We start from the raw sequence: 27,461 nt of genomic DNA on the forward strand, positions 1-27,461 counted from the left end.
AAGATTATATATCTGACTCTATACATCTCATCTGACTCATTCAATCCACATGCGACCATTAAGATGTGATATACAGTACAAATATTTAACTATAGACTTACTTGTATTTGTATATCCCATTCTATAGATCATCATAGAGCCATTTACTGGCAAGATGAATATGCAAGTTATATGGATAATAGACATTATTTCTAAAACTCACTCTTCAGACACAGTAGAGCCACACTGATGCAAATTTATAAACTCAATAGATCATGTTAAGTGTGTATTAAAAAACATACAGTAACACCTCTGTGCGATTTACTACATTTTGCATCTTCAATATCTAAAGTAAATGTTAAATGTCTAGGGTCTGTCTTTTATTTTAACCTTTGGAAAAATTGTTGGTTTTCAGACCACCTGTTAAAAAATGTACAACTAAATTATCTGTGTATCTCCAGCAATGGACAAAGTCATTGATCATCGTCTACAAACTGGTAATTAGGCTTAATTATTTGTTAATCTACAACGGGAAACAACATCACTGACCTTAGACCAAAGGGACAATTTGTGCCTACTTAGTAAGATAATTAGCTTCCAATAGAATTAGTAAACGTTCCTGTCTGGTCGTTGAGATTTTGGAGGAGGACTAATGTCTCCAGGTGTTCCAGAACTAATGAATCATGTAGAACAGGCAGAATCCAGTCCACATGCCTTCACATTAAACTGCAATGGCTTGTGGGCTGACTAGCTTTGGCTGCGGAGCTTTCTGGCAAGGACACGAACACACTGGAGAGGGACCAGCCATCTGTTCCCGGGAAATGTGCTGAAGGAACCGGGATACTGCAGAGAAATCCCCACAATAAACACGTACAAAACCCACTTAAGCATTTTATTAACACGTATTTCTCTCCTTTTTATTAACAAATAGAAAACAGACTGGCTGTACAACAGACTGAATGCCGTTTTGTGAAATGAATTCTTCCCATGTCCGCATTTTTCATCTTACTTTGTGCTCAGGCCATAGGAGGATAGAAACACTTGAGTATGCACATATTTTCAGTCTGATGATGCTGTCGCGACGTTACGGGAGATTTGTCTTTACGAGCCACAGTGAGAAATGATCGGATGGCCGTTAATACCACATGTGGAGATTTCAGGAGGTTTTGTGTTCCCAGCCTCAGCCGCTGAGGCGAGTCGTCTGATTCCTGCTGCAGATTTTCCCTCTTCAGCTGCTAGTCTGAGCGAATGACGGATGGCCATGGTTCTACTGGAGGTACGTGACGGCTGTACACGTGTGTGCCGTTCAGCACGAGCTGACCTTTGACCTCAGCTGACCCGGCACGGGATAATAACTTTGCTGTGGCAGCAGGAACACCTATTTTCTTGTCTTTCTTTCACTGGAGAATGGAGGGTTTCCAGAAAGTGTCTGTTTACTGCTATTCAGAGCAGAACGGCTCTGACGGCATTCTCTTGTTTCATTGGTTCATTCACTGTCCATAACGACGGCAGGTTCATTAAGGTCACTAACTGGGCAGTAAGCATTTCATCTCTTTTATACTTGATTATACGGTTTTATAAAGTATCAGGAGGTGAAAAGGTTGTTTTTAATTGTATATTTTATAAAAGTTCCCCTTTTCCCACCAAATAAAAGTAGATCATTAAAATATAATAATGATAAAAAGTAAGAAATCATCAGCAGCTCTGAGTACACCTCTTATAGTATTAGTAACCTGGGTCATGTGAAAATACATGTCCGCATGTGCTAAAAATAACAGAACATATACGAAAAAATTACAAAGGAATAATAATAATAATATAAGAAAAAAATAAGAATAAAAGAACCCCTTAGATATGCAATGATCAGAATAAATGATACAAATATTGTATTTTCTGACTTATATACCAATCGTCATGATGATACAATAATAATGATGATAAAAATAATAAAAACAATGGCAAATGTTGATCGATATGAAAATGAAATGATCGTAATCATAAAGCAGTAAGGTAATACAGAGACAGGAGCTGAGCATTAGAGACCAGAATGAAGCGTTTGTTGCTGTTTTCAGAGAGAGGAACATGATTGCGGTGAAGTTCCAGTGATTTCTCCTCTCTGTCTGTTTGTCAGTCTCTCTCTCTCTCTCTCTCTCTCTCCCTCCAGCAGTGGTGACTCAATAGGTAGGATGATTATGGCTCAGAAACAAGTGGCGGCTCTCCGTTCTGAGGCATTCTGGGAGTGGTTACGTTGCATAGTGATCGAAACTGCCCAGGTACTCCAGAGCTGCTCTGTAGCACAGCTGGTACTGGTCCTGCACACATGGGACGCACACCGTTAAAACACAGAATAAAACACGTGTGTTGCCTAAAAATAACAGTCTGTCTGATGTGGAGTGAATGATGACAGGTGAACTATTGCTGGGGTGTCAGGTTTACCTCGGTCTGTACCATGGCAGGTCTCTGCGTGCGGAGCGTTTTTATGGTCTGGAACATGTCCACCACCCCTTCATACCTCATCCGCTCCAGAACAATACTTAAAGTGATGAAGACCCCTGTTCTGCCCACACCAGCACTGACACAGAGAGAGAGAGAGAGACGGCAGTTCAGCACACGTACTGTACACAACGTCTAACATTTGGGGTCGGTAAAACTTGTTTGAAAGAAGTTTTTAAAAGAAGTCTTCTGTTCACCAAAGCTCTATTTATTCATCGATCAAAAATATAGTAAAAATGTAATATTGTAAAATAATTTAAATAGCTGTTTTCTATTTGAATATATTGTAAACTGTGATTTATTTCTGTGATCAAATCTGTATTTTCAGCATCATTACTCCAGTCTTCAGTGTCACATGATCTTCAGAAATCATTCTAATATGTTGATTTGCTGCTCAGGAAACAATTCTTGTTACATTTCTTATGTTGAAAACAGTTGGGCTGATTTCTGTGGAAACCTTGATCATTTTTATTTTCTTTGACATTTAATTGTATTCTTTGATGAAAAGAAAGTTCAAAAGAACATCATGCATTTATGATAAAAATCTTTTGTAACAATCTCTCTCTTTGAAATAATCTGTCTTTACTGTCACTTTTGATCAATTTGATGCGTCGTTGCTGAATAAAAGTATTCATTTCCTTTAGAAAAAAATAAATAAAATCACACTGACCCCAAACTTTTAAACTGTAATGTACAGATACAAAGTCAGCTCTGGGATACAGTCAAAAAAATCTAAGACTGAGAGATTTTAATTTAATATAAATTTACAACATTTTGAATATACAATATATCAGCCATGCTACTACAAACACACTACATGCTCTGCCGCGTTTGTTCATTCTGCTTCTCACCTGCAGTGAACAGTAATTGGTCCGTCCTGTCCAAACTGCTCCTTGGTTTTGTGGACTTGGCCAATGAAATCAATAAAGCCCTCTCCTGTCTTTGGCACGCCTTGTTCCGGCCAATCGGTGAACTGAAACTGGCGGATCGTCCTAGACTGGCCATCCTGAGAGAGAATAAGAGTGTGATTTAAAGACACAGCACAGCGGAAGTCATGCGCTCACGTCTGATCGACTCACCCTGGCGTCTGTGACTTTAAACTCCCGTAAGATGTACTGCGGCATGTTGTATTCAGCCATGGGGTCCACGACGAAGTACTGGTAGCGCGCAGATCTCTCTGCAGGCCAGTACTGATGACACTTCTCCTGTGGAGCCAAACACACGATCATAAGAGCACCTCGATTAATTTGTCCAAACCCCAACTTTATTTTTTTGTGTCTTTTTTGCCTTTGGTGTGATGCACAGAATGACAGCCCGAGGCCAGCATACAACTAGCTGATTTTCAGCATCATTAACATTTCAGTAGTCGTATGAGAATCAGAGGTTTTTTTTGTTTTTTGTTTTTATTAATTGCACAAGCTTATTCAGACATTTTCCTCAGCAAACCAACATCCACACTGCATGTTTATTTTGATATTATTATCTGCTACACTCAAATCAGTCGCTCCAGGGTTTTGCATCCTCGCAATTGCAAACATTTGCAGCAGCTTACATTATTGCATATTTTTACAATTTTTCCTGAGAGAAGCAATGTTAATTAATCAAAATGCATAAATCTGAGCCCAAACAAATTGATCAATATGTGTTCAACTGCTGAACCACAACTGATTTCAGTAATTATGCACAAAATGATCAGTAACAGTACTCTTATGGTCACTGATATGAATTACTTAATGATTATAATGGTAGGTTTTTAATACAAAACAAGGGAAAATATCCTGCAAATATCACCACAATTTTTTTTAAAGAAAAGCTGCAGCAAATTCAGCGACTTGCAAAAATGAGAAAAAAAAAAGTCTTGTGAAATCCTGATTAGACTGTTGAATGATTTATAAAATAAAAAAGCAGATTCATGTAAATCTTTTGCTCATTAAAGATGTACATGAACATATATTTTCCTTGCCCTTGAATCGACTGACACACAAAACAGTTACTTCATGAGCTGCATTACAATTCAGTTTCTTTGTGCAGTTCTCCTCTTCATAATTCTATAAACGTCACGTTTTGTTGCTAAAATGCAAAAGTGTTGCAATGTGACATGGAATCAAAGATGAAAACAGCTGAATGTGTGTGACAATCCCTTAATAAATCGAGTTCTTCTGAGCTGCGCTGCCTTAAAGCGTTTTATTTTAACACTATTATAATTATTGTTAATATTTTAAACATTTATATTGAATTTAAATAAGTCTATTTAGTTTTTATTAACTTTTAGTTTTTAGTTTTGGACTTTTTAATTTAGAAATTAGAAATGTTGCCTTGGCAGCTAGCTGAAATTAAGTTTTTCTATTTCATTTTATTTCAAGTAATGAAAATGTTTTTCATGGTTTAAGTTTTAGTTAACAAAAATAACCCTGCCTTTAAGTCGACAGGACATCAAAAATGAGCAAGGTTTCACAATCCAATCAATTCCCAGTGGATGCAATCAAGAGCCACCCAACATTTAGCCTTTTTGAATATCTTGTTTCACTCACATTACAAAAGGAAAATGGGTTGCAAAGGGCCATTCACACTGACTTTGTTCACTTTGGCGTGGACTCACCCGTCCCATTTCTCTGAGCTTCGTCAGCATCACCACGATGGTGGAGTTGTGCTCCCAAAGCATCCTCCAGAAGTCCTCCGTGGTTTCAGAGAGAGGACCTTGTGTGGCGATATATGCCTTCTGCTGCCTGCAGGAATAACACATGAAGATACAGTTTAAAAACACAAGAATCAACACAGAATCCTAATGAACAGCTCTCTCCAGGAGTGCCTCCTCTAATCGAACAGCAGGAGGCACTGCAGCTCCGTCACTGTGATCATAAATGCATTAAGACAGACAGACAAGGAGATCAATATGCAGAGAGAGAGAGAGAGAGAGAGAGGAAACACTGGACAGAGAACGAGGGAGAGACTGTGAGACAGATGAGAAAGACGCTGGTGGTAGAAGATGAGACAGAGAGACATGACTGTGTAATGAAGGCAGCAGAGCTCTACATCACTGTTCGGCAGCGTGGGGACTCGAGCGCTTGTGCTGATGTCCTGCTGTTTTAAAAGTTTTTTTTTTTGTTTTTTTTTGAGATAACTGCATCTCTGAGGTGGTTGAACAAGTGGAGGAAATGTCTAATCTGACTTTGGCAGCCTCATTATTCTCTTACAGTGATTTTATCAGCGCAGGTCTCTGCTGTCCACCCACATTGTCAGTGATCAGTGACTCTCACTGACTTCAGCTCGTCGAATCACTGTATGAGTGAACACATCTGCACGCAGGGCATGCTGGGAGAAGACAGCATTCATCCAACATATGCTGAAGAGTCCTGATCTACACACACGCACATCTCACAGGTGTGATGCAGCCTCATTTGTTTCACTGAACGACAGGAAATGAAATTGCAACCCTCACCCTTCACACACACACACACACACACACACACACACACACACACACACACACACACACACACACACACACACACACACACACACACACACACACACACACACGCTGAAAGCTCATCAAGCTAAAAGCATGTGAAAGCCCTTCTCCCTCTGTCCTTCATTACAAACACGATTACTGCCAATTACACTGTTTACACTTCAGTACGGCGGCAGATGCAGTGGGAGCTCTTTGATTGGCCGTTAATTTGATTAAGGGCCAATAATGAGCCCAGATTCTTGACAAACCTCCGCCCCTCCACCTCACATGACCCCTCAGCAGCAGCAAAGGAAGTGCTTGATTCAGGATGTTAGTAAAGAGCTATTCATTTGAAGCACTGATATTTGCAGTAAGCGTTCACTGTGGCAGAAAGTTGCACCGAATCAATGAATCTCAGAGACTATAGTCACAGCAGATGGGATAGAGGCTGTCTTAGGTAATGCAATTTTAATATCCATTTTCCACAGTCTTCTCTTCAGTAAAGTATTTTCAATGCACAATCCATCAAACAGATGGTAAAAAGAAGTGATGTGAAATGTAACTGTTACCAAAATAAGCACATGTTTAGCATGTATACTATTATTTTACGCTCTAAAGTACTCGATTCTGATTAGTCATGCTTGTATAATGAGTGTTATACTACGGGGGCCATTGAATGCTTGAATCTGATTGGCTGACGAACTATTTATTTTCAGGAAATAAGGAAAAAGCTCATACAGGTTTTTTAATGACATGAGGATGAGTAAATAATGACAGAACCAGGCATGTGGTCAGCTAGGCACCAAAAATGAAGGAAAACCTTTTTTTTTTTAAAAAAGAATAATATAAATAAATATTTTTAGAATATTATTATTTAAATTAAAAAAATTAAATCAATGAAGAAATATTACTATTGCAGCGATAATACTAAATTGTAAAATAAAAATCACGTATTTACTACTATACTACTACTTATTATTAATATTGTCATTATTATGGCTACTATAATTGTGTTTTTATGTTATTATTATTTAAATTAGAAAACTATATTAGTAAAGAAATATTAGTATCTAAATTATAAAATTTGTACCATAAAGTAAAAAACAAGTATTAATAATAATAATAATAATAATAATTGTATTTTACAGAACAACAGTAAAATTACAATACCAATATTTATTCATAACAAATGCACTTCTCATTATAAATAGTTCGTGTGTGATCCGTTTTTAAATTCACATTTATAAGCATCCCAAACTCATTTACTGTTAACCGAGATACTGAAAATATAAAAGTCATGAGCTGCTCGCGTGTAAATGAACACAGTGCCGCTTTACTCTGAAACACACAGCTAACTCTATATATTTATATAATTAATTTTTAAAAATATCAATGCTGGGATTGTTATTGGTGGAATTGGCCCTTAATTCAGTGGTACGCTTGACACAAACCCGTTGCAGTCTGAAAGTCTATCTGTATGTGTGTGTGTGATAGATTGAGTGCTTCATGGAGACCGGACTCCTCATGACGGGTAATCCTTTTATTTGTGCGCTGAACTGTGTGCATCACCTGTCAGCTCGCGGGCGCAGGGCCGCGCCGATTCCCCAGTGCTGATAGCGCTCCAGTTATGGACAATCCTGCCAATAAGAACAATTTGTCCTGACAACGAGCAGCACTAAGGCAGTAGACACGCAGACAAGACACAGACTTCGGAGATGGGCCATGACTCTGAGCTGTCACATCCAGCAGGAGTCAAAGAGACGGGGGACAGTGACGGAGAGACTCTCTGCCGTTCGTGGCAGCAGCACCTCTTCAGGAGAACACGCCATCTTTCATCTGATTTCTCCAGAGTCTGATTCACAGTTGCTCTCAATTGGCTCTCAGATCTCTGTTTATGACTTCAGGCAAAATTCTGACTTCAGGCTTCCTTTCAATTCATGAGTTTGAGTTTGAATTAAGTTGACCGCACCACAGGATGTTGAATTGAAATGACAGGAAGTGGAATTTTCTGAACTGTAATCGCAAACTCAGATTCACACACCTGTATCCATCAATGAAGCTGGCGTTGATGTAGTCGGACCCCTCCACGCCTCTGATTGGCTGCAGACACACACGGCTGGACTCGAAGGGCATGATGTTGACCAGTCGGTTCTTGAATTTGTTGCACGGCAGACTAGCGCTGATGAATCTGGAGGTGTGTGCTTTGGAGTTGGCCAGTTTCTGTGGTGAGAAAAGACACATAACACATGCATATTGCTCAGAAATAGTAAAATAAACTTGTACTAACTACCAATCAAAGGTTTGAAAAAAGAAAGGATGCATTAAATTAGTCAAAAGTGACAGTAAAGTCATTTATAATCATATAAAACATTTGTGTTTTGTAAGTGCTGTTCTTTTAAACTTTCTATTCATCAAAAGTATTATGGTTTCCACAAAAATATGAATGAAATTTTTTCAGCACTGATAATAATAATAATTGAGCAGCAAGTCAGCATATTAGAATGATTTCTGAAGGATCATGTGAGTGATGATGCTAAAAATTCAGCTTTGATCACAGAAATAAATTATATTACAATACAAAGCATTTATTTTAAATTGTAATAATGTTTAAGAATATAACAGTTTTTCCTGTATTTCTGATCAAATAAATGCAGCCGTGGTGAGCAGAAGAAGCTTATTTGGCATCATTATAATGTATAATAATTCATTCTAGATGTTACATTCAGCATTGCTCATTAATTAATGAAATAACAGGAACACTCTGAGTTCAAAAGTTAAGCTCAAGTTCAGTATTCATGGCAGAATGTTAGATTACCACACTGAAACGCAAAAGCATTTTTTTTCCCATTGCCAACTATTGAGATCCTTCTTCGGTGGAGAATGAGGTGTTTTGAGTGGCTTTGTTCTCAAACTTCAAATGATACTTGCTCTTTCAATCTCAGCATGTCACCAAAATGCATCATGGGAAAAACAGCCCATTAAAATCATTCATGTTGTGAGGGAAACACAAACGCGTTTCCACACACAGCTCTGTCTCACTGGCCCTTCAGAATCACATGATTCCCATCCGCTGGTGGAACAACATCAAGCATTAAAACCTGATTACATCCTCGACGGATCTATAATGATCCTGTGAGTAAAGCAGCTCTGAGCCTCATCATCCGGGCTGTGGAGCGTCTCTGAGGACAGCTGTTGTATGTTAAAGGAGTGTTTTCAAGCATGCAGCAGCTATAACTCTCGCCGCAGTCACAGATACTGCCTGTCAGCTTCTCCATCAGCTCAACACCATTAAAATGTGCACCTTTGCTTTGGTAAGAATGTTTCCGCAAAATATTTCAATGTGTATGTCTTTTCTCTGTCTACAGTTTTTCTTGTTGCTCTTCCAGTGTAATACTGGAATAATGAACTCAAGGTTAACCATTATAGATCAGAATCATAAGGAATATACCAATTCAGGTTCAGATTCTATATAATTATTCCAGTTCTTTTTTTTACTATTATTGTGTTTATTGATATCTGAATTAGCTTTTTATGGTAACACTTTACAATGATATCTCATTTGTTTACATTTGTCAATATTAGTTAACAAGAACAATACTTTTTTAAACTAACACTAACAAAGGTAATAAATGCTTTAAAAAATATTTACTTCATAGTTATTTTTATATTTTTTATATTTTCAAAGGTAATAAATGCTTTAAAAAATATTTACTTCATAGTTTTTTTTTAGTAGTTTTTCTTAATTCTGTTATGTGCATTTATTTATTTTTCAGTTTTAGTTTCGGTTCAGTTTTAGTTTTTATCAATTTCCAGTCATTAATTAATGTCCGATGCTGATTCTAATATCTAGTCATTTTAGCGCTTTAGCTTAAAAGCATTTCAGTTATTATTATTAACATTTATGAAACATTTCTAATTTAAAGTTATCATGTAATATTTATATTTTTGTTTATTCCAGCTGTATCTCAATTAACAAAACAGTTATAGCTAACGATAATAACCCTGTTCCCAACTCCAAAAAACAAGCTAGATAAACTGCTAAGCAATGAAAGGCATCTTCTGCATGTTAATCAGGGGTTTTAACAAGCAACAAGGCATTGCATCGTCAGCTGCTTACTAAACATCAAAGAGGTTCTGATCGGCTGTGATTTTGTGCCTTCACACTGTGTTTTGAGGAGAGAAAAACTGACACAGGAACCCTGTTGTGTCGTGCCAGGTTAGGCTGATGTGTGAAATTATGTGTGTGTTTTCTGACCTTAAACTCCAGTTCCATGGCAGTGACGGTGTCTCCGGGCGACACCTGCGTGAGTTTCTGGATGTGTGTGTACAGGCTCCGTGCCGGGACCTCCGTGTTCCCGCAGGTGGCAGCCTCCAGCAGGGCCTCGTGGATGAAGATATACTGATCTTCCGTCTGCACCATGTAGTTCCTCTGAGCGCGCATGCAGGTCACGTGACCGTAGATATCCACTGACTTCTCGTGCTTCATCCGCTCCAGCATGGCCTCTATTACGATAAAACAGCCCGTCCGACCCACGCCAGCGCTGCCATGGGAAACACAAGCGGAGTGGTAGATTTAGAGTGAATTCAAAGAGACACGTGCATATTAAAAGATAAATGATCGGAGATCTTGCTCTACCTGCAGTGCACCACCATGGGTCCGGCGTCAGGTGGGTTGCAGGCCTTGACCCTGCGTAGAAAGGCTAAGATTGGTGTGGGGTATTCGGGAACGCCGTGATCCGGCCAGGCCATGAACTGGAACTGCCGAACTTCCCGTTTCTCACTAGACCCATTCTGTTACAACACATTCAAGGAGATACATGATGGAAAAGGGATTTTTCTTGCTGTTTTTAAATAAGAGAATATGTTTAGAATAACTACAACATATTATAATTGATTATAATATAGAATTATAATATAAATCTCCCTCCACAATCTAACCAAAAACTAAACTGCAAAAACAAGTCAATCAGAAATCAGTAAGGTTGTGACATCACAACTATGGGCTCGTTAACTTATGACCGTTTACACATCAGGACCTATTTAGTATTCATCTGGCCTGTTGTGATGAAATATGATAGTACATGGAGATTAACCAATCAAAACACAAGTCCTAAAGATACAGAAAACAGAAAACAAAATGTCATTTTCAGCATTAATGAGCAGAGAAGTTAAAGTTTTAGTCATCTGTGTGAATGCTGTATCTAATGTGTCAAACATAAATCAATCTAAAACCTTTTTTCTAGTTTTTCTGTGTATACAGTTTTTATTACATACAGTTTTTAAACAGAATTTAATTTAAAACAAATAATTTGCCACTGCAGTTAAAATGAAACAAAAAGTGATGAAAAAACTAAATAAATGTCAGTTATATCATCTATAAACACACACAGACCTTATAGAGAGCGAAGGTCCTGACGCTGTAGGTGGCTAACTCCACCGTATCCAGCATGGACACTTGAATCATGCCGTATGTCTCTGTCCCACGGCTCGGCCAGTACTGATCACACTTCACCTGCAATCACAGACACTCACAAACATCACACATCAGGGGCCATAAGAGCTCAGGAGACGGCTGAAGCTGAAGCAGATGGGGGCATCACGCACCACAGACCGGCCAGAACTGTGGCTGAACCTCCGGCTCTGATAACACACACGGGTCACATACTGCGAACACACACTGAGCACAGAGGGCTGTGTGAGTAATGGCCGGTAGGTCTGGGGTTGACATGCATTAGTGTGACCCATCTGGGCTTTCATAATCACTGCTATCCTTCCTCAACAAAGAGCAGGTACAATCTGTGCACTTATTCAAGCTTATTAATAAATACGGCTGACTTGCCCAAGCCCTTAAAAAAAAACTTTTGCATCATTTGTATTTTTATTTTTTGTCAAAAATGTAATTTGTAAAAGGCATTTCCTGTTGTGGAATGAATATGTTTCTTTTGTTTGTGTTTCTTTTTACGATGCACAATATATTTGTGATGACAGACAGCAACAGGAGGTTTCTGAACGTACAAATTCATTTTCTCCACAGAGTTTGACTAATTTGACTTTAAAGCAGATAATAAGTATATATTTTTTCTGCAATGTTTTAACGTATTAAAACAGTTAAAGTAAAATACGTTAGTTAAAATGTTAGTAATTAAATGTTTTTTAATTAATGATTTTTCTATTCTAGACTGAAACTTTGCAAATCACATTTGTATACAGATCTATTATATTCGCTATATACAGCATATAGCAGTGTGTGTGTGTGTGTGTGTGTGTATATACAAATATACTGTATACACATATAGATAGATAGATAGATAGATAGATAGATAGATAGAGATATTATACATATAGTGTATAGTATAGTATAGATCTATACACAGCAAATTATAATAAAATTGTGAATCGTGAGGTACATAATTCCATTAGAAAGCTTGCACTGAATCACATTCATGTATATTGAAATCGACCATGTGGAGGAAAAACAGAATGACCATCTGGTCACACGGCAGGTGAGGGAACACATGACACCTCCCTCTCTCACAAACACACATGCACACACATCACTTCCTGTTCGACAGTCCTGTGAGGACACTTATGGTCACTTCCCTTCCTCTGTAATTCACAGACAGGACATGTTATTTTGCATGTGTCCACGAGGTGTTTGGGATATTATCTGACATCCTAAAGACGAAAGAAACCCCAAAATTAAAACTCTGTCATTTTTTCAGCCTCATGTCATGTTTGGAATGACATTAGGGTGAATAAATGATGATCATTTTAATTTTGGGGTGAACAACCCACTAAAAACCATTTTAATAGCTCGTGCTTGAAGTAATGGTTCAAGTGCAATGTGCAGGGAGAGTCTTTAGTGTGATCAACAGTCTTTATAAGTTCCTATATTGAAACTATTCTTCTAGAATGTTTATTTAATTCCATATAAAGCCATTTCCATGCCATCTGCATCTCTTGTCATCACTAAAAACTTTCTCTCGCTCTGGGGCAGGAGCTAGACAACACGAGATGAGGAGTAAACTCTCACCCTGCTCTTCTCCTCCAGTCTGGTCATCATGACGATAGTGCTGGTCCTCTGCTCCCACACCATCCTCCAGAAGTCACTGAACGTCTCGGGCAGAGGACCCTGAGTGGCGATGTAAGCGTTCTGTTTGCGGTAGCCGTCAATGTAGTTGCCATTGATGTAGTCGCTCCCTGGTACACCTGCGGTTCAGCAGTGCAGTGTTAACACACAATGAAAGGCTGAGAACTGAGCACTTATTGTACAAAAATATAAATGAGCACAACTGTTTTTAACAATGATGATAATAAATGTTTCTTGAACAGTAAATCAGCATATTACAATGATTTCTGAAGCATCATGTGACACTGAAGACTGGAGTAATGATGCTGAAAATTTGGCTTTGCGTCACAGAAAAAAATAAATAAAACGTTATTTTGAATTGCAATAATATTTCACAACTGCCTGGATGAGCAGACGAGAGTCATGGATTAGAAGATTTTTGTACGATATATATATATTTTTGGTGTGTTTTTGGTATATAAGGTGTGTTTTTGGACTCACCATCAATGGGGGTCAGCATGACTCTGGAGTGATCGTAAGCGATGAGGTTTTTGTAGTGTTGGTTGGAGTGTTCCCACGTGAACTGCTGGCTGGGGTCAATAGACTGCAGAACAGAAAGACAAAACATGAGAAAGTTTGTTAGAAATCTAGTCCAACACCTCTGACAGAAAAAGGGAAGAAAACAGACATATCTAAACTTTGAAATGATTAGAGTAAATACTAAATATCACATGAGAAAACGGTAATAATTTCCATTTTACATCAAACCCTTCAAATCTTCTGCAAATATAATGACTGTTTTCCAACATGTTTCCTAAATACGTTCTCATCTGCCCATTATTTAGTCCCGCCCCCAATCTTATGCCATTGGTTGAGCCAAACGACACTCACAAAAACCTATTTTACTGTAACATAATTTATTTCAGAGTGAAACAGGCTATTTAATGAGAAAAGATAAAGGGAAACAGTATAACTTAACGAGAGAATGGACCATAACTTCATATGACAGGTGACTAGAGGGAAGGGGTTTAAAAATAAGACATCATCAGCTAAAAATGAAAGTCATTTCAGAGGTGGAGCAAGTTCAATTTCATTTTGATTAAAGTTTACAAAGCCATGGAATAATGTGCACCAATGAATCATTCATAAAAAAAGACGACTCTGGCACAGCAGGAACTGATGCTGCAAATCCTCGCAAACACACCACAACTCTGCAAATCTCTACCTTGACCTGCACAGCGTTTCCTGCACGATCACGGCAGCTGGAATCACTCCGGCGCTTTAGAGACCTGCCTAATCCAGTCCTGCTGTTACCATAGTGATGAGAAAACAGGTCAGAGGGTGAGGTTTAGACGTCTGCTCTCTAGTCTCCTCACATCACATTACTGCAGCTCTGAGACACTGCGTTTCTAGCCGCCAGCAGTTCTTCAGTTATAATGAACAAAACATATCAACTACCGTATATGAAACGTAAAATACCATTCAAGACTTTGGTTGATAAGATTTTTTGGGGTCGATATGAATCTTATGCCCGCCAAGACTTGACTTGAAGAATTGATTTGAAACAGAAATCTTCGTATAAAATTATAAGTGCTTTTATTGTCACTTTTGATCAACTTAATGCATCCTTGCTGAATAAAAGTATTCATTTATTTTAAAAGGTCTCATTGAGCACAGTCTTTTGAACGTGAGATAAAAAATGCTCTTAAAGAGGCTAAACAAATCTCATTAGACAGTCACACGTACAGTTCATTCTAAGGGCAATGTGACATTTTTCTAGATGTTTATGAAATGAAGAGCAACCAGAGGCTGATGTTCTGTCACTAACAGATGGATTATGAAGAACAGCCTATGAATAATCATGAATCACTACACATCTGCCATATTGCAGGTGACTTTGTCAGCTTACACTGTCTAACAACACAATGCATTTTTATTTGATTTTGTACATTTGTATGTGTGTGTTTGTTGACGTGTTGTGATGAGGATTATATTGACGGCTGGCAATGGCTGCATCAATGCAAATTCAAATTAACACGCACAAGCCCTATGCACTTTCGTGCTGTGTCTTAACATCGTGTGCTAACCTGACACAATAAGATTCACAACAAGCAATCTGGAAATTTGAAGGGAAAAATTATGCACAATGCAGCAGAGTCAAAGCTAATCAGAAGAGTTTGTGACAAGTTCTGTCAGTTAGTTTGCATTTTAGATAAAACACACAACTCCTATTTTCTCGACTTGCATGACATCTCTCCAGATGGCACTGATGGATTTGTCATAATATATTAATGTTTCTTTCTCATCCATATGTGATCGTTAATATACTGTACGTGATGAGTGGTACTTCAGACCAATGGGTTTTTGGTGTGAATAAAACATAACTCAGAGCTACAGCAACATCTGAGCAATAAAATATTCCTTTTAATAGCATTTAATAGTGTCTCTCAGTCACACTATATAGTGAAGTCTTCTCTCTCGTCTCTATCTACTGTATGGGTCATGTCATTCATATCATACAGCATTACTGAGAAGGAACACATGTCTTATTCACTGGTCTCCTGTTTCTCACACTGAAACATCACAGGTTTTAATGCAGGCATATCTATGATCTGAGGATGTGTTATCTTTGTGTGCTGTTAGCTCTGCCCTGATCTGTGGTTGCTCTCCAAAACAAGGAGAAAAATAGCAGAGTATTTTTTAAAAGTCCCTGAAGTGAAATACATTTACAAAGTTAATATTTATGTACCACAAGCTTTAATCAACTTGACTGAAGGTCTGTTGGACATTTTCCTTCATCTCTCTCAGTTTTCCGTGAACACTACCATCCAAATTAGTTTTAGTTTTTTTTAAAGGAAGTCTCTTCTACTCACCCAAGCTGCATTTATTTGTTTAAAAATACAGTAAAAACACTAAAATTGTGAAATATTATTACAATGTAAAATAACTGTTTTCTGTGTGAATATATTGTAAAATGTAATTTATTTCTGTGATCAAAGCTGAATTTTCAGCATCATTACTCCAGTCTTCAGTGTCACATGATCTTCAGAAATCATTATAATATGCTGATTTGCTGCTCAGGAAACATTTATAATCATTATTAATGTTGAAAACAGTTGTGCTGCACAATATTTTTGTTTAAACCATTATATATATTTTTTTCAGGATTCTTTGATAAAAAGAAAGTCCAAAAGAACAGCATTTATTTGAAATATTTGAATATTTTTAACATGATAAATATCCTTTTTGTAATTTTTGATCAATTTAATGTGTCCCTGCTGAATAAAAATATTAATTTCTTAAAAAAAAAAATAAAAAAAATTTGAATTGTAGTGTATATCAAATAAAATGCATGTTGTACTCGGTGAGGACATTCCCACAGATGACAGGCTCACACCAGTCTATTTCCATTTTATTATTTACCTACAGGTATATTACTTTCTTTCCATTCTGGAAACAATTCCCTCCCCATAAGCCTGTCTTTATCTGTTTATCCTGTTAGCTTCTTTTGTATTGCAGTTTAATGTGAGCCATTTGGCGTTTGATTAGATCACCGTTGGTCTCTCAGTATTTGATGTCTATATTAAGGTCTTGATTGTTTAAGTACTCAGAAGAGCTGCTCAATGTACAATAACAACTCAAGCAGGCAGCAGAGTCCCGCCCCTTCCCTAAACACACACACACACACACACACACACACACACACACACACACACTGTAGGATTAGCTGTCTAATAAAGCAGGTGACTCTCACACTAACTACACTTCTAATAGAGTTGTTTCCCAGGTTTAATTTCAAGCTCTGGTGATCTGGGTACTGCCTGTGATGCTGATGTGAGTGTGTGTGTGTGTGAGGACTGTCTGCAAATGCATGTGTAAGTTGTAGTATTATGAAGATGCACCAGTTCTTATTGTCATTTCAGCACGTTTGAGTAATGCACAGCAGTACTTGCTGAACATGAGATGCTGAAGGGCTCACATTTATATAATCTTTCTGAGATTGTAAGGTGAACACTTTTAACTGTTTGTCTGTGATGGAGTATTCACAGCATCAGTGAGTCACCAACAGGCCATTCACTCTCTGATCCATTCTGCATGTAAAAATGTCAAGGTCAGGCTCAAAATTAGCACTTTCTATATGTTTGGCTGGCTTTATGCAACTTCTGGGAGTTGTGGTACATCTGTCCATCAAAAGTCATATTTTAATGCAATGAGCTCTTATGACAAAAAACTAATCACTGGATATTTTCAGTTTATTGTCAATTTCTTCAGTGTCTTCTATACAGATCAAGTTGGTCTATTATTGTGAATATTATTTTTAATAGATCTGCCCCTAACGGGCATGTAAAACATAAAAAGTGTGGTTGGTAGCTTTACATGTAGTTCAGAAGTGAGATTTTCTAAAGTGAACCCAAACTAGCAATGGAAGAACTCAATTCACTTTCACTTCTCAGACCAAATTAAGTACTTATAGAAATAATAATGGAGTTAATGTGTAGGAGAGATGACTACACATGTTCAAAAGTTTGGGGTAAGATTTGTTATTGTTTTTGAAAGAAGTGTCTTCTGATCACCAAGGGCGCATCTATTTGATCAGAAATACAGTAAAAACAGTAATATTGTGAAATATTATTACTATTCATAATAACAGTTTTCTCTTTGAATATATTTTAAAATGTAATTTATTCATGTGATTTAAAGCTGAATTTTCAGCATCATTACTCCAGTAAATCATTCTAATATGCTGATTTGCTGTTCGAGAAACATTTCTGATTATTATCAATGTTGAAAACAGTTGTGCTGCTTCATATTATTTTGGAAACCGTGATACATTTTTTCAGGATTCTTTGATTCAGGATTCAGAAGAACAGTATTTATTTAAAACAATAATCTTTATACCATTAAAAAATGTCTTTACTGTCACTTTTAAACAATTTAATGCATTCTCGCAGAATAAAAGTACTCATTCATTACTGACACCAAACTTCTGAAATTAATAGTTAGTGATATGATTAGCACAATTAAATGAATGTGCTTAGGCTGCACCATAAGTGCAGTTTGGAGCTCTATTTATAACTGATCTGCTTTAAATGTACAGCCATAATGAATCCACTGTTTCCTCACTGTTATAGGAAACTTCTTCACTCTTATCTTCATTGTTCTGTCCTACAATTTACATATTCCACACATGCAGATGTAGGTTGGAAGAAGCACAAGTGTTAATCCATTATGGATGCGTTCTCCTCCCGTCATTGTCCTGATTTATCTTAGTAGACATTTTTATGTAAATTGCTGATGTTTGCAGGACGTCAAGCAATTATTCCTCGTTGGTTTCAACAGAAGGTATAGAGAGAGAACAATTCTCCACAAAGTTGTTTAGACAGACACTCTGACGTGACTTGGGAAGAGTTACCTCATATTCCTGTGAGAAGCGTAGGCCGTCGTTGGCTTTCAGCCGCTCGATGTGGTCAGCCAAAGCACAGACAGAAACTGGAGGGTGTTCCTGCATTCCTGCAGAGAGAAAGAGAGGATGAACTGATAGCAGAGATTTCTATTGGCCTGTTTGGTTTTGGTTGGCTGAACTGTAAGAAACAAACACACTTTGATTCACACAGTTTTTAGGCTTTTGGAAGATGGGCACACATGAAAACAACCCAAAGCATGAGAGAAATAGAAGGCGAAAGCACTAAGTTTTTTGCACCATGCTATGTGCTTAGATTAGCTGCAGTGATGTAAGCGGCGAACAGACATGCTCATTGGCTGAAATATGAACCGCTTCCCCGCTTGCGGGTTGGTGTGAGGTTTGCTTTAGATTTAAAGTGGAATGTGGATGGTAGATGAATATTGGAATGTTGGACTGAAGGTTTAGAACATGTTTAAAAAACACCCATCCCATCCCACATCTGCTCAACTGAGGGGTTTGAGACCGACAGCCTGTGGAAAGGACGTGAGAGATGGTGAAGCTTTAACTCAAAGCAGCCAAAGTAGTGGAGTGGGCGTGGCTTTGATCTTGATGGACAGGGGGAGGAGCATAGAGATGAAGGTAGTGAAAGTTCACACAGGAAAGCAAGAGTGAAACTAACTTGAAGTGCTGGGGCAGCTGAAGGCACTGGAACCTGCAGAAAGAAGATGAGGAGGGACTGTGATTTATGTCACTTACAGAAGAGAGAGGAAGAGGAAAGAGTATGAACAGAAAGAGCAAGAGAAACACCCAAGAGAGGAAGAAGACAACATGAAATTGCTTCCCATACATATTTGACTTCTGTAATATGACATAATTTTGATTTGAAACAAAGTAGACTGTGCAGGTTCTAACTCAATCTGATATAATCACATCATTATTCACCAATGGGCCAATGAGCTTGCTGCTCAACAATTCAGATACTTGGCTAGTGCTTGTGTAGCAGTTGCAGCATGCTTCAGAAGCCCTCCACCTTCCCCAGCTCCACCTGTATAATTTCATGTATGTTCATGTATGTTATATATGGGGGTTATTTCATATATGTTAGATGTGCAGCAGCAGTATTTCCTACATGCTCATAGCAGCATGTCTGCGGATGTATTGGCAGTAGCAAGTCTCTGTCCTTGCTCTGCAGCAGCAGCATAGCAGATCTTTTCCGCCAAGACCAAACACATTAACATTGCCATGTATATTACCATGTCATGACAGAAATAATGTGGGGTGGGGCGTTTGGATTAGATTAAGAAGCTGGCTGAGAAATTACTAGTTAACATTTTTTTTTCTTCACATTAAACTTGGTTGCATTAGTTTCAGCAAACAAGTAGTTTCAGAAGTTCCACTATACATCCATACATATATTTAAAAAATATACTACAGTTAATAAATTTGGGACTGGTAAGATTTTTAATGATTCTGAAAGAAATCACTCACCTAGGCTGCATTTATTTGATCAAAAGTCCAGTAAAAACAGTAATTCTGTAAAATATTTTTTACAGTTCAAAATATCTGTTTGGTATTTGAATATATCTTGCTGCTCAAGAAACATTTCTAATTATTATCAATGTCGAAAATAGCTGCTTAATGTTTTTGTGGAAATCATAATGCATTTTTTTCAGGATTCTTTGATGAATAAAAAATTCAAAAGAAAAGCATTTTCTGAAAACAGAAACCTTTTGCAACATTATAAATTCCTTTACTGTGACTTTTGATTAATTTAATGCATTGTTGCTGAATAAAAGTATACATTTCTTTACAAGATTGTATTGAACCTTGAACAGTAATGTAAATAAGGTCAGTTTCTCCATCAACCTTCTTAAGAATGGAGCACTGCAATATAATGTATGAAAGGCACTTTGGGCCATATTTTAACAATCTAAGCGCATGGTGTAAAGCGCATGGCGCAAGTGCACTTAGGGCGTGTCCGAATCAACTTTTGAAACTAGCAAAAAACACTTTCGTCACGCCTGGCACCTCATTGTGCCGGGTGTATGATAGGGCCCTTTGTCCTTCTTGAGTTCACACATTAAAGCTTTCGTTTCAGAAATCAAGGAGTGTTTGGATTTCAGCATGTCGAAACACAAGAGGATGTTTAAATTGCACTTTGTGTGTCACATTATTCACTGTTATGACATGGCCCAAAGTATGAATGAGGTGCTGGAATATAGTTTGCATGTCACAGATGCGAATGAATGTCTACACAACAAACACTCTTTATCTGTGAAGTAAGCCATTTTTATATTTTCAAAGTGTCCTAGAGCTTTTTGAAACACAAAATCCGAACTTTCACAAGTAAACAACAACACTGCTAGTCTGGTTATTCATTTGAAGATTTGCAAGCAAGGAAAATCAATTTCCATGGCAGGGAATTTGACATGAATATTTCTCCCAGTTTCGCCATGAGAAAGATTGCGCATCAGTTGAGCGTGCGCCTGTAGCCCAACAATCTGACATAAGAACATGAATCACCTTGCAAATGAAGCAAAAGCAGATTCTTATTGAAGTCAGCAAAATGTCTGAGCATTCAGAAATTTCCCCTGAGAGAGAGAGAGAGAAAGAGACAGAGGGAGAAGTGCAAAATATGGATTGAAAGGAGTGAGAAAGAGTGAATCATCCTGTTTAATTCTATCCATCAACTTCAAAGCTCAGTCCGAACCGAATGAAGCAATACGATCTGATGCCACTGTGTGTGTGTGTGTGTGTGTGTTTGTGTTGTTTGAGATTAGCTGGCAGGTTCTGCTCCTCAGTGTGTCCTTCACCTGACAGTTTGGCTCTGTGAATAATGTTATGTCTTCACACCAATGCTCCAGCTGAACCTCACATCCATAAATACAGTGAGTTCTGTCTCTCTTTCTGAGGTCTACATCCAAACAACCCCAAACTAATTCGTTTCCTAAAGAAACTCAAAGGTTGCAAAACCTAGTGAACATTTTAAGGTATAACAGAAGCACAGTTACAAAAGGTGTGCAGTATCATGATGCTTGAGACCTCATTCTGAGGCAGCGTTGCATGCATCTTTTAAGGATCTCAAAATGCATATTCAAAGATGATGGACAGGTGTAAAGAAATGCCCATGATAGTACAGAAAAGTATGCATAAAATAGTTCAATAGGATTAAAATGTATAATTTTCCTCAATCTTTGTGGGTGCTGTATTTCCTTATGTTAGGAGCATGTAACATTAGAACTTCTGAAGCATTTTTTCAGAAAATCTTAAACGTGCGTTTATTTATATGAAGCTAAACTGACTTAACCTATGAGAAAGCACAGCGCAGCATTTATCTGAAGCACCTCTTATGTGCAGAAGTCGTGTGAATGGTTTGTCGGAGCCATGCACATCTGTTGACAAGCGCAGGTTAATTCTCATACTTTAATAATATTTACAGCTCCTAACAGGCTGTGTGACTATGAGGAATGATTACCTCAAAATGTAAGTTGTTACGCAGTTTTCCCTATTCCTCGTGTGCCAGTGATTATCCCATTTTATTCATTTATTTTTTTTTTACAGAAAAACACTGAAAAAATGCTACAGTAAACACCAACGTAAGTTACCTGAGTCTTGTATCTCATTTGCTTCAAACGAGCAGCTAGAGCTTTCAAGATTAGCCCCTCACCAAGCAAAGAAAGCCACACTGCTTTCAAACACAGCTTTGTGTGTTTATAAATGTGATGAGCTGTTTGTAACTCAATAGCTCGGTGTTAAAACAATAGAAGTCCATGGAAAGCATCCATCATGACGTACCTTGTGTTTGGTAGTTGAGCCTCCTCATCTCCACAGGGTCAGAGGAGTGGGCCAGTAAGTGATCTTTAACTCCAGCCGAGTGCTCATCTTTAGCTGAGGGAGAGGATCGCTTCCTGTGCAGACAAGAAATGACATCAAACATGAGAGTACCAACACAAAGAGATCAGGTGATGTGTAAATATGTAAGATAAAACTATTTTCTGTAACACTTTACAGTAAGGTTCATTTGGTTTAATATTAGCATTAGCTAACATGAACTAACGTTCTAAAACGTTAATTTTAATTTTTACTAACACACTATTAAAATAAAAGTTGTATCTGTTAATATTATTTAATGGACCTAAGCTAACATGAATTAACAATAAATACAGTTTAATTTTTATGAACCAACATTAATAAAGATTAATAAATATAAATGTCTTGCTAATTGGTAGTTATTACTAATGCATGTTGCATCTTGCCCTCCATCTCCTCCTCTGGAGTCAGACAAGTCTCAAATCGCTGCATGCCGTTCATGTTCCAGGGGAGCTCAATCGTGCAGCCAATGCGCTCTTACGACAGCTTACCCTTCTGGGAGAATGGAGACTCCATCCTCAGGTGGTCCAGCTAATTTGGAGTTGATTTGGGGAAGCCCAGATGGACCTGTTCGCTTTGCAGGAATCCTCAAACTGCCAACAATTCTATTCCATCACCGAAGCACCCCTCTGACACACAGCTGCTAATGCCAACTATTCTATTCCCTCACCGAAGCACGTTGCACCTATTGTGCCCAAAGTTTGTCTAAGTTGAGCTCAAATTCCAGCTTGCAGCTGTACTGGCATTAGACTTCTGGCATCTAACTAGGGTTAAACAGTCGCCTCAAAAACCCCTCGATGGAACTTCAAGTCTGTAGTAAGTTTCTGAATCGACTGTGAAACTTGTAAAATACACAAAGGAGACAAGGAAAATTATTAACAATTATCAAAATAATTAACTAAGAAAATATCCATCTTGATGGCACACTTGTTTAACTTACAGACGTTGCGTCTATGCAAAGAATGATGATGTTGAAGGATTAGCCCAACAGTACGACAGCTACTATACATTTCCTGTTTCCGTGAACCCCCTTCTGGGAGAAGGGAGACTCCATCCACCCAAAGGTGGTCCAGCTACTTTGGGTTCATTTGGGGATAAGTGCGGAGCCCAGGACCTGTTCGCTTTGCAGGAATCCTCCCACTGCCAACTATTCTATTCCCTCACCGAAGCACCCCTCTTGACTTTTGGGGGACAGCTGCACACTTGACACCAGCCTCTGACACACAGCTGCACAGTATGTCTTACCCCCAATGAGGAACCTTTTTGCAAGATCAGGGAGGATGAGGAGAAGGTCCTGTTGGTTGCACCGTATTGGCCCAAGTTTGTCTAAGTTGAGCTCAAATTCCTGTCATATTTCCGCCACATTTCTCCGAATTGCCACAAGATGTATCCATTCTGAGTTTAAGCACTGATCTCATTATAAGTCTAGTAAATCAAAATCAATTCAGTCCAGCACAAAGGTTGGGGACCCTGTTCCCTACATACTTAACCGAGATGTTAACTGATAGCACCTTACTGTCAAGTGTTACTGATATTTTCTGTGTGTTAGTATGTGTTAGAGAGCAGTAGCACTAATCTGAGCTCAATTAAACTCTTCAATTGCCTCTCATTAAACACCAAACACAAACAAGCGTTTATTATCGGATCAAAGAAAGACGCTCAATACCCACCTCTCCTGTTTGCTGCATCCCACGGAAAGAGATGGAAAAGCAGAGGGAAGAAAAGATAAAATGTCACAGGAAGAAAACGGCACAGGCGGTGTGTGTAGGGCGAATTTGTCAGAAATGTGGAAATGCCATTGCTACTAATGAGCTCCGATTCAAGCTGACATTTGCAAAATGAGTTCTCTTTTCACTCAATAGACATCTAACTTGAACTATAGGCATTTGATTGTCCTGCACTCTTCAATAAGGCCAAATGGATTTGATCATAATTGAGAAGAGGGGCACATTTTGTCTGTGACTTTGACGTAATTTGGGAAGATCAAATTTTTTTTAGGTTTGCTATAAAATATCATTTCTGCAGTCTAGTTCAAAAATATACTACCATTATTTGATCAATAAGTTCCGTCCAAGTGTTCAGAAAAAGAGTATTCTAAGAAAAAAGAAACTGTTAAACTGCTGACTGTCACACTAAAATAAGATTTCTCGACTTTCTGATTTTCTGCTCTTACATTGAGTCAGCAATGTCTCTGAGAGAGACTGGCTATTTATACCTGACAGGAGGAAGTACAGTAAACTCTAGTTTGCTACGCACGGCGAAAAAAAGAAAATATGGTCACTAAAGCAGAATGCAATACATACGATCTTAGTGCTGGATGACTGATCGTATTTTTCAGTAAAGTAATAGTACCTCTTGAAGAGCAGGATGGCGATGACGATGACGATGATGAGGACGACTGCCAGCACTGGTCCCATCACCCACAGCATCTCTGGGTCCTCAACGTGAGGGGACATCCCGCTGTGGAGCTTCACCATCATGGGATCAGAGTAAGGGCTCACCGTGAACATTATAATACAGAAAGAAAGAGAGCATGGAGAAAGGACAAGAATTACTCAAAAGAACAAAACACACATACCACATTAAAGTCATCAAAACTATGACATAATACAAAGAGAAAGGAATCATGCAGTAATAAAATACATTCAAACTTTTTTTGTTAGTCAAATCCCTTTGACCTCAAATATTTATTTTTTATTGAATATTTCAATAATTTAAAAACACATTTGCATGTTCACTGTTCTCTTCACTGGTCGGTTAATGGTCACATGACATGCAAGTAAACATAAAATATATATTTTTATATTTTAATGTTTGTCTATTTTTAGTAAGTAAACGTTTACATGTTATTTATTATTATTATTATTTTTTATTATTATTTTTTATGTAATCGTTTGGTTCTCATGAATCTCAGTTTGGGAAACTCTAAATGAAAACTCTCCTAAATGCTGGTTCTTTCAAACTCTTTCTTTAGATACTTAAATCAGGGATTCTCAAACTTTGACCTCAAATATTTATTTTAATGTAATATTTCAGTAATTGAATTAATACAATTTTTTAAATGTTTATCTTTTTTTAATAAGTGTGTATAAGTATATTTAAGTAAATGTTAACATTTCTTTTTCTTCAATTTTACATTTTATAATTTAATAAATTGTTAGATTTTCATCAAATCCTGTAATAAACAAATTAAAACTCTCTTAAACGTTAGTTCTTCTAATCACTTTGTTTAGATTCCAGCTTAGTTTACTCAGGTCATCAGAAGACTCTTAAACAACTTTAAACAATGCATTTCCTTTATAATCTGGTCATAATTCATCTATGCATGCATGCATGAATGAATAAATAAATAATAGTTTTGTAAAGACATTCATACATATAAACAGATGGATATACATTATACATGTCTATAATTATATATGTCTATAATACTAGAAAGTGAATAATTAAAGGTGACCTATTATGCAAAAATCACTTTTATAAGGTGCTTGTTTGGCCGCAGTGTGTGAAAACAACCAGCCTATAAAATCCACCCACTCATTTTTTTCTAATCCAAATAAATTATAAACAGTATCTCCAAATGAGCGTTTCAGATTTCTCCCTATAATGACATCATACTAGGGAAAAGTCCCACCCATTTGTGACGCTCTCTGCCCTATTAGAATAGACCCCGCCCTGAGTGAGAAGCCGCAGTCCACCATTACTGTTTTCTTGCTGTAGCTGCTCAGCACCAAAGAGGCATTACAAATATAGTTTTTGGGATGCACCAACGAACATAGGAGTCTCCATAGACCGCCAAGGACACGGTGGTTAAATTTCAGTTTCGAAGGAAATGTCCCGGAAAAAAACTGAAGTCCTGTATGTTTGTGCAAATCATTTTACGCCAGACTGCCTCACAAACAAGGGTCAGTTCAGTGCTGGAGTGGTGTAAAGATTTATTTTGAAAGAGGGATTGATACCAATGCTTTGTGCCCAAACGTACAAACAAAGTAAGTATCACGTGTCATATTTTGTTTTCCAAAAAAGCTTCTTGGCACTCAGTAAGGCTAATGTTGCTAAAGCTACCATGCTGAATGAATGTCAGAGCTTGAGCTCTTGAAGCTCCACCCTCTTCTGAAAAGGGAGGTGGGAGCACCGCATCATTTGCACTTAAAGGGACAAACACAAAAACAGCACATTTTGGCTCATACTCTAAAAGTAGCAATTTCAACAAGCTATTTAAAATTATCTGTGGGGTATTTTGAGCTAAAACTTGACATGGCCTACTCACTCTGGGGACATCAGAGACTTATTTTACATTTTGTAAAAAGGGGTAAAATAGGTAACCTTTAAATTGACACTATAAACATCATTGTAATGCATTATACAGGCTATATAGGATGTGTTAGAGGATGTGACAGTGATCAAGCAAAAATAGATTTTGTCTTTGGTGTTGTCTATCCTATCCCCTATAAAAATGTTAAAGGTTGTAGGTAAACATTTTGTAGGTAAAAATACTTTTTTTTTATGAGACAGCCAATATGCGTGTCAACACTATAACTGTTACCCTCAATGTGATGTTTTATGACGTTCAGTGATCGCATACAAACTGAAAATCTATTGACGGGTGTTTGGGCAGAGCAGGAGGAAACCTTCACATCTTCAAAGTAGCACAGAAGTCAGGCTCCTTCCACAAACACTGGCAACTAATCGTCTTAGTAACAGCTTTTAGACAGCACAGCGGGGCGCAGGAGAAAGAGGGATGGAAACAGGAAGATAGAGGGAGTGTGAGAGAGAGAGAAAGGGCTGAGGGGGGGTAACCTCTTACATCCCACTGAGGATATGCACCATCAACTAAATCCCATCAGTACTACAACTTCTGCATTCCCTCCGGAAGTGACACCAGGAACCACAGAAACCATCGCTGCCCAAAACTCATTTATAGCAGCGCAGCACAGAGTCTCAGAGGAGTCTCAGCGCACAAACCAACAGTTCACCCAAAAATGAGCACTGTCTCATACTTTATATATAGACATTTCTCGAAATACCTTATTTTGTGTTCTGCAGAGGAAAGAAAGTCAGGTTTGGAACAACACAATGCTAAATATGATCTAAAATTCTTAAATCAAGATACATTTACTTAAAAAAAATTAAAATAATAAAAATAAAAATGAAGTGATTTTATGTTTAAAACAATAAACAAATCTGCCAGTGCA

At 37.8% G+C, this 27,461-nt stretch overlaps 1 protein-coding gene across 19 annotated transcripts in view; it reads right to left on the reverse strand.

Annotated features, from left to right (window-relative positions):
* Nucleotides 1-857: 857 nt before the first annotated feature.
* Nucleotides 858-27,461, reverse strand: part of LOC109112947 (receptor-type tyrosine-protein phosphatase F-like) — a 196,808-nt gene continuing 170,204 nt past the window's right edge. For 9 of the 19 annotated variants that reach the window (XM_042757541.1, XM_042757542.1, XM_042757546.1 and 6 more), the window contains 16 exons: nt 24,619-24,776; nt 23,937-23,948; nt 22,192-22,304; nt 19,076-19,108; nt 18,406-18,503; nt 13,494-13,596; nt 12,957-13,132; nt 11,316-11,435; nt 10,560-10,714; nt 10,179-10,464; nt 7,965-8,143; nt 5,072-5,198; nt 3,552-3,677; nt 3,324-3,478; nt 2,416-2,551; nt 858-2,291 (listed from right to left, as the gene is read on the reverse strand). In XM_042757541.1, coding sequence (XP_042613475.1) covers nt 2,223-2,291; nt 2,416-2,551; nt 3,324-3,478; nt 3,552-3,677; nt 5,072-5,198; nt 7,965-8,143; nt 10,179-10,464; nt 10,560-10,714; nt 11,316-11,435; nt 12,957-13,132; nt 13,494-13,596; nt 18,406-18,503; nt 19,076-19,108; nt 22,192-22,304; nt 23,937-23,948; nt 24,619-24,776 — 2,046 coding nt within the window. In that variant the 3' untranslated portion in view covers nt 858-2,222. The remainder of the gene's footprint in view (nt 2,292-2,415; nt 2,552-3,323; nt 3,479-3,551; nt 3,678-5,071; nt 5,199-7,964; nt 8,144-10,178; nt 10,465-10,559; nt 10,715-11,315; nt 11,436-12,956; nt 13,133-13,493; nt 13,597-18,405; nt 18,504-19,075; nt 19,109-22,191; nt 22,305-23,936; nt 23,949-24,618; nt 24,777-27,461) is intronic. The other 10 variants (XM_042757554.1, XM_042757558.1, XM_042757557.1 and 7 more) reach the window with 3 other exon arrangements.

This window comes from Cyprinus carpio, chromosome A6, assembly GCF_018340385.1.
Source record: "Cyprinus carpio isolate SPL01 chromosome A6, ASM1834038v1, whole genome shotgun sequence".
In the NCBI taxonomy this organism is placed as follows: Eukaryota; Metazoa; Chordata; class Actinopteri; order Cypriniformes; family Cyprinidae; genus Cyprinus; species Cyprinus carpio.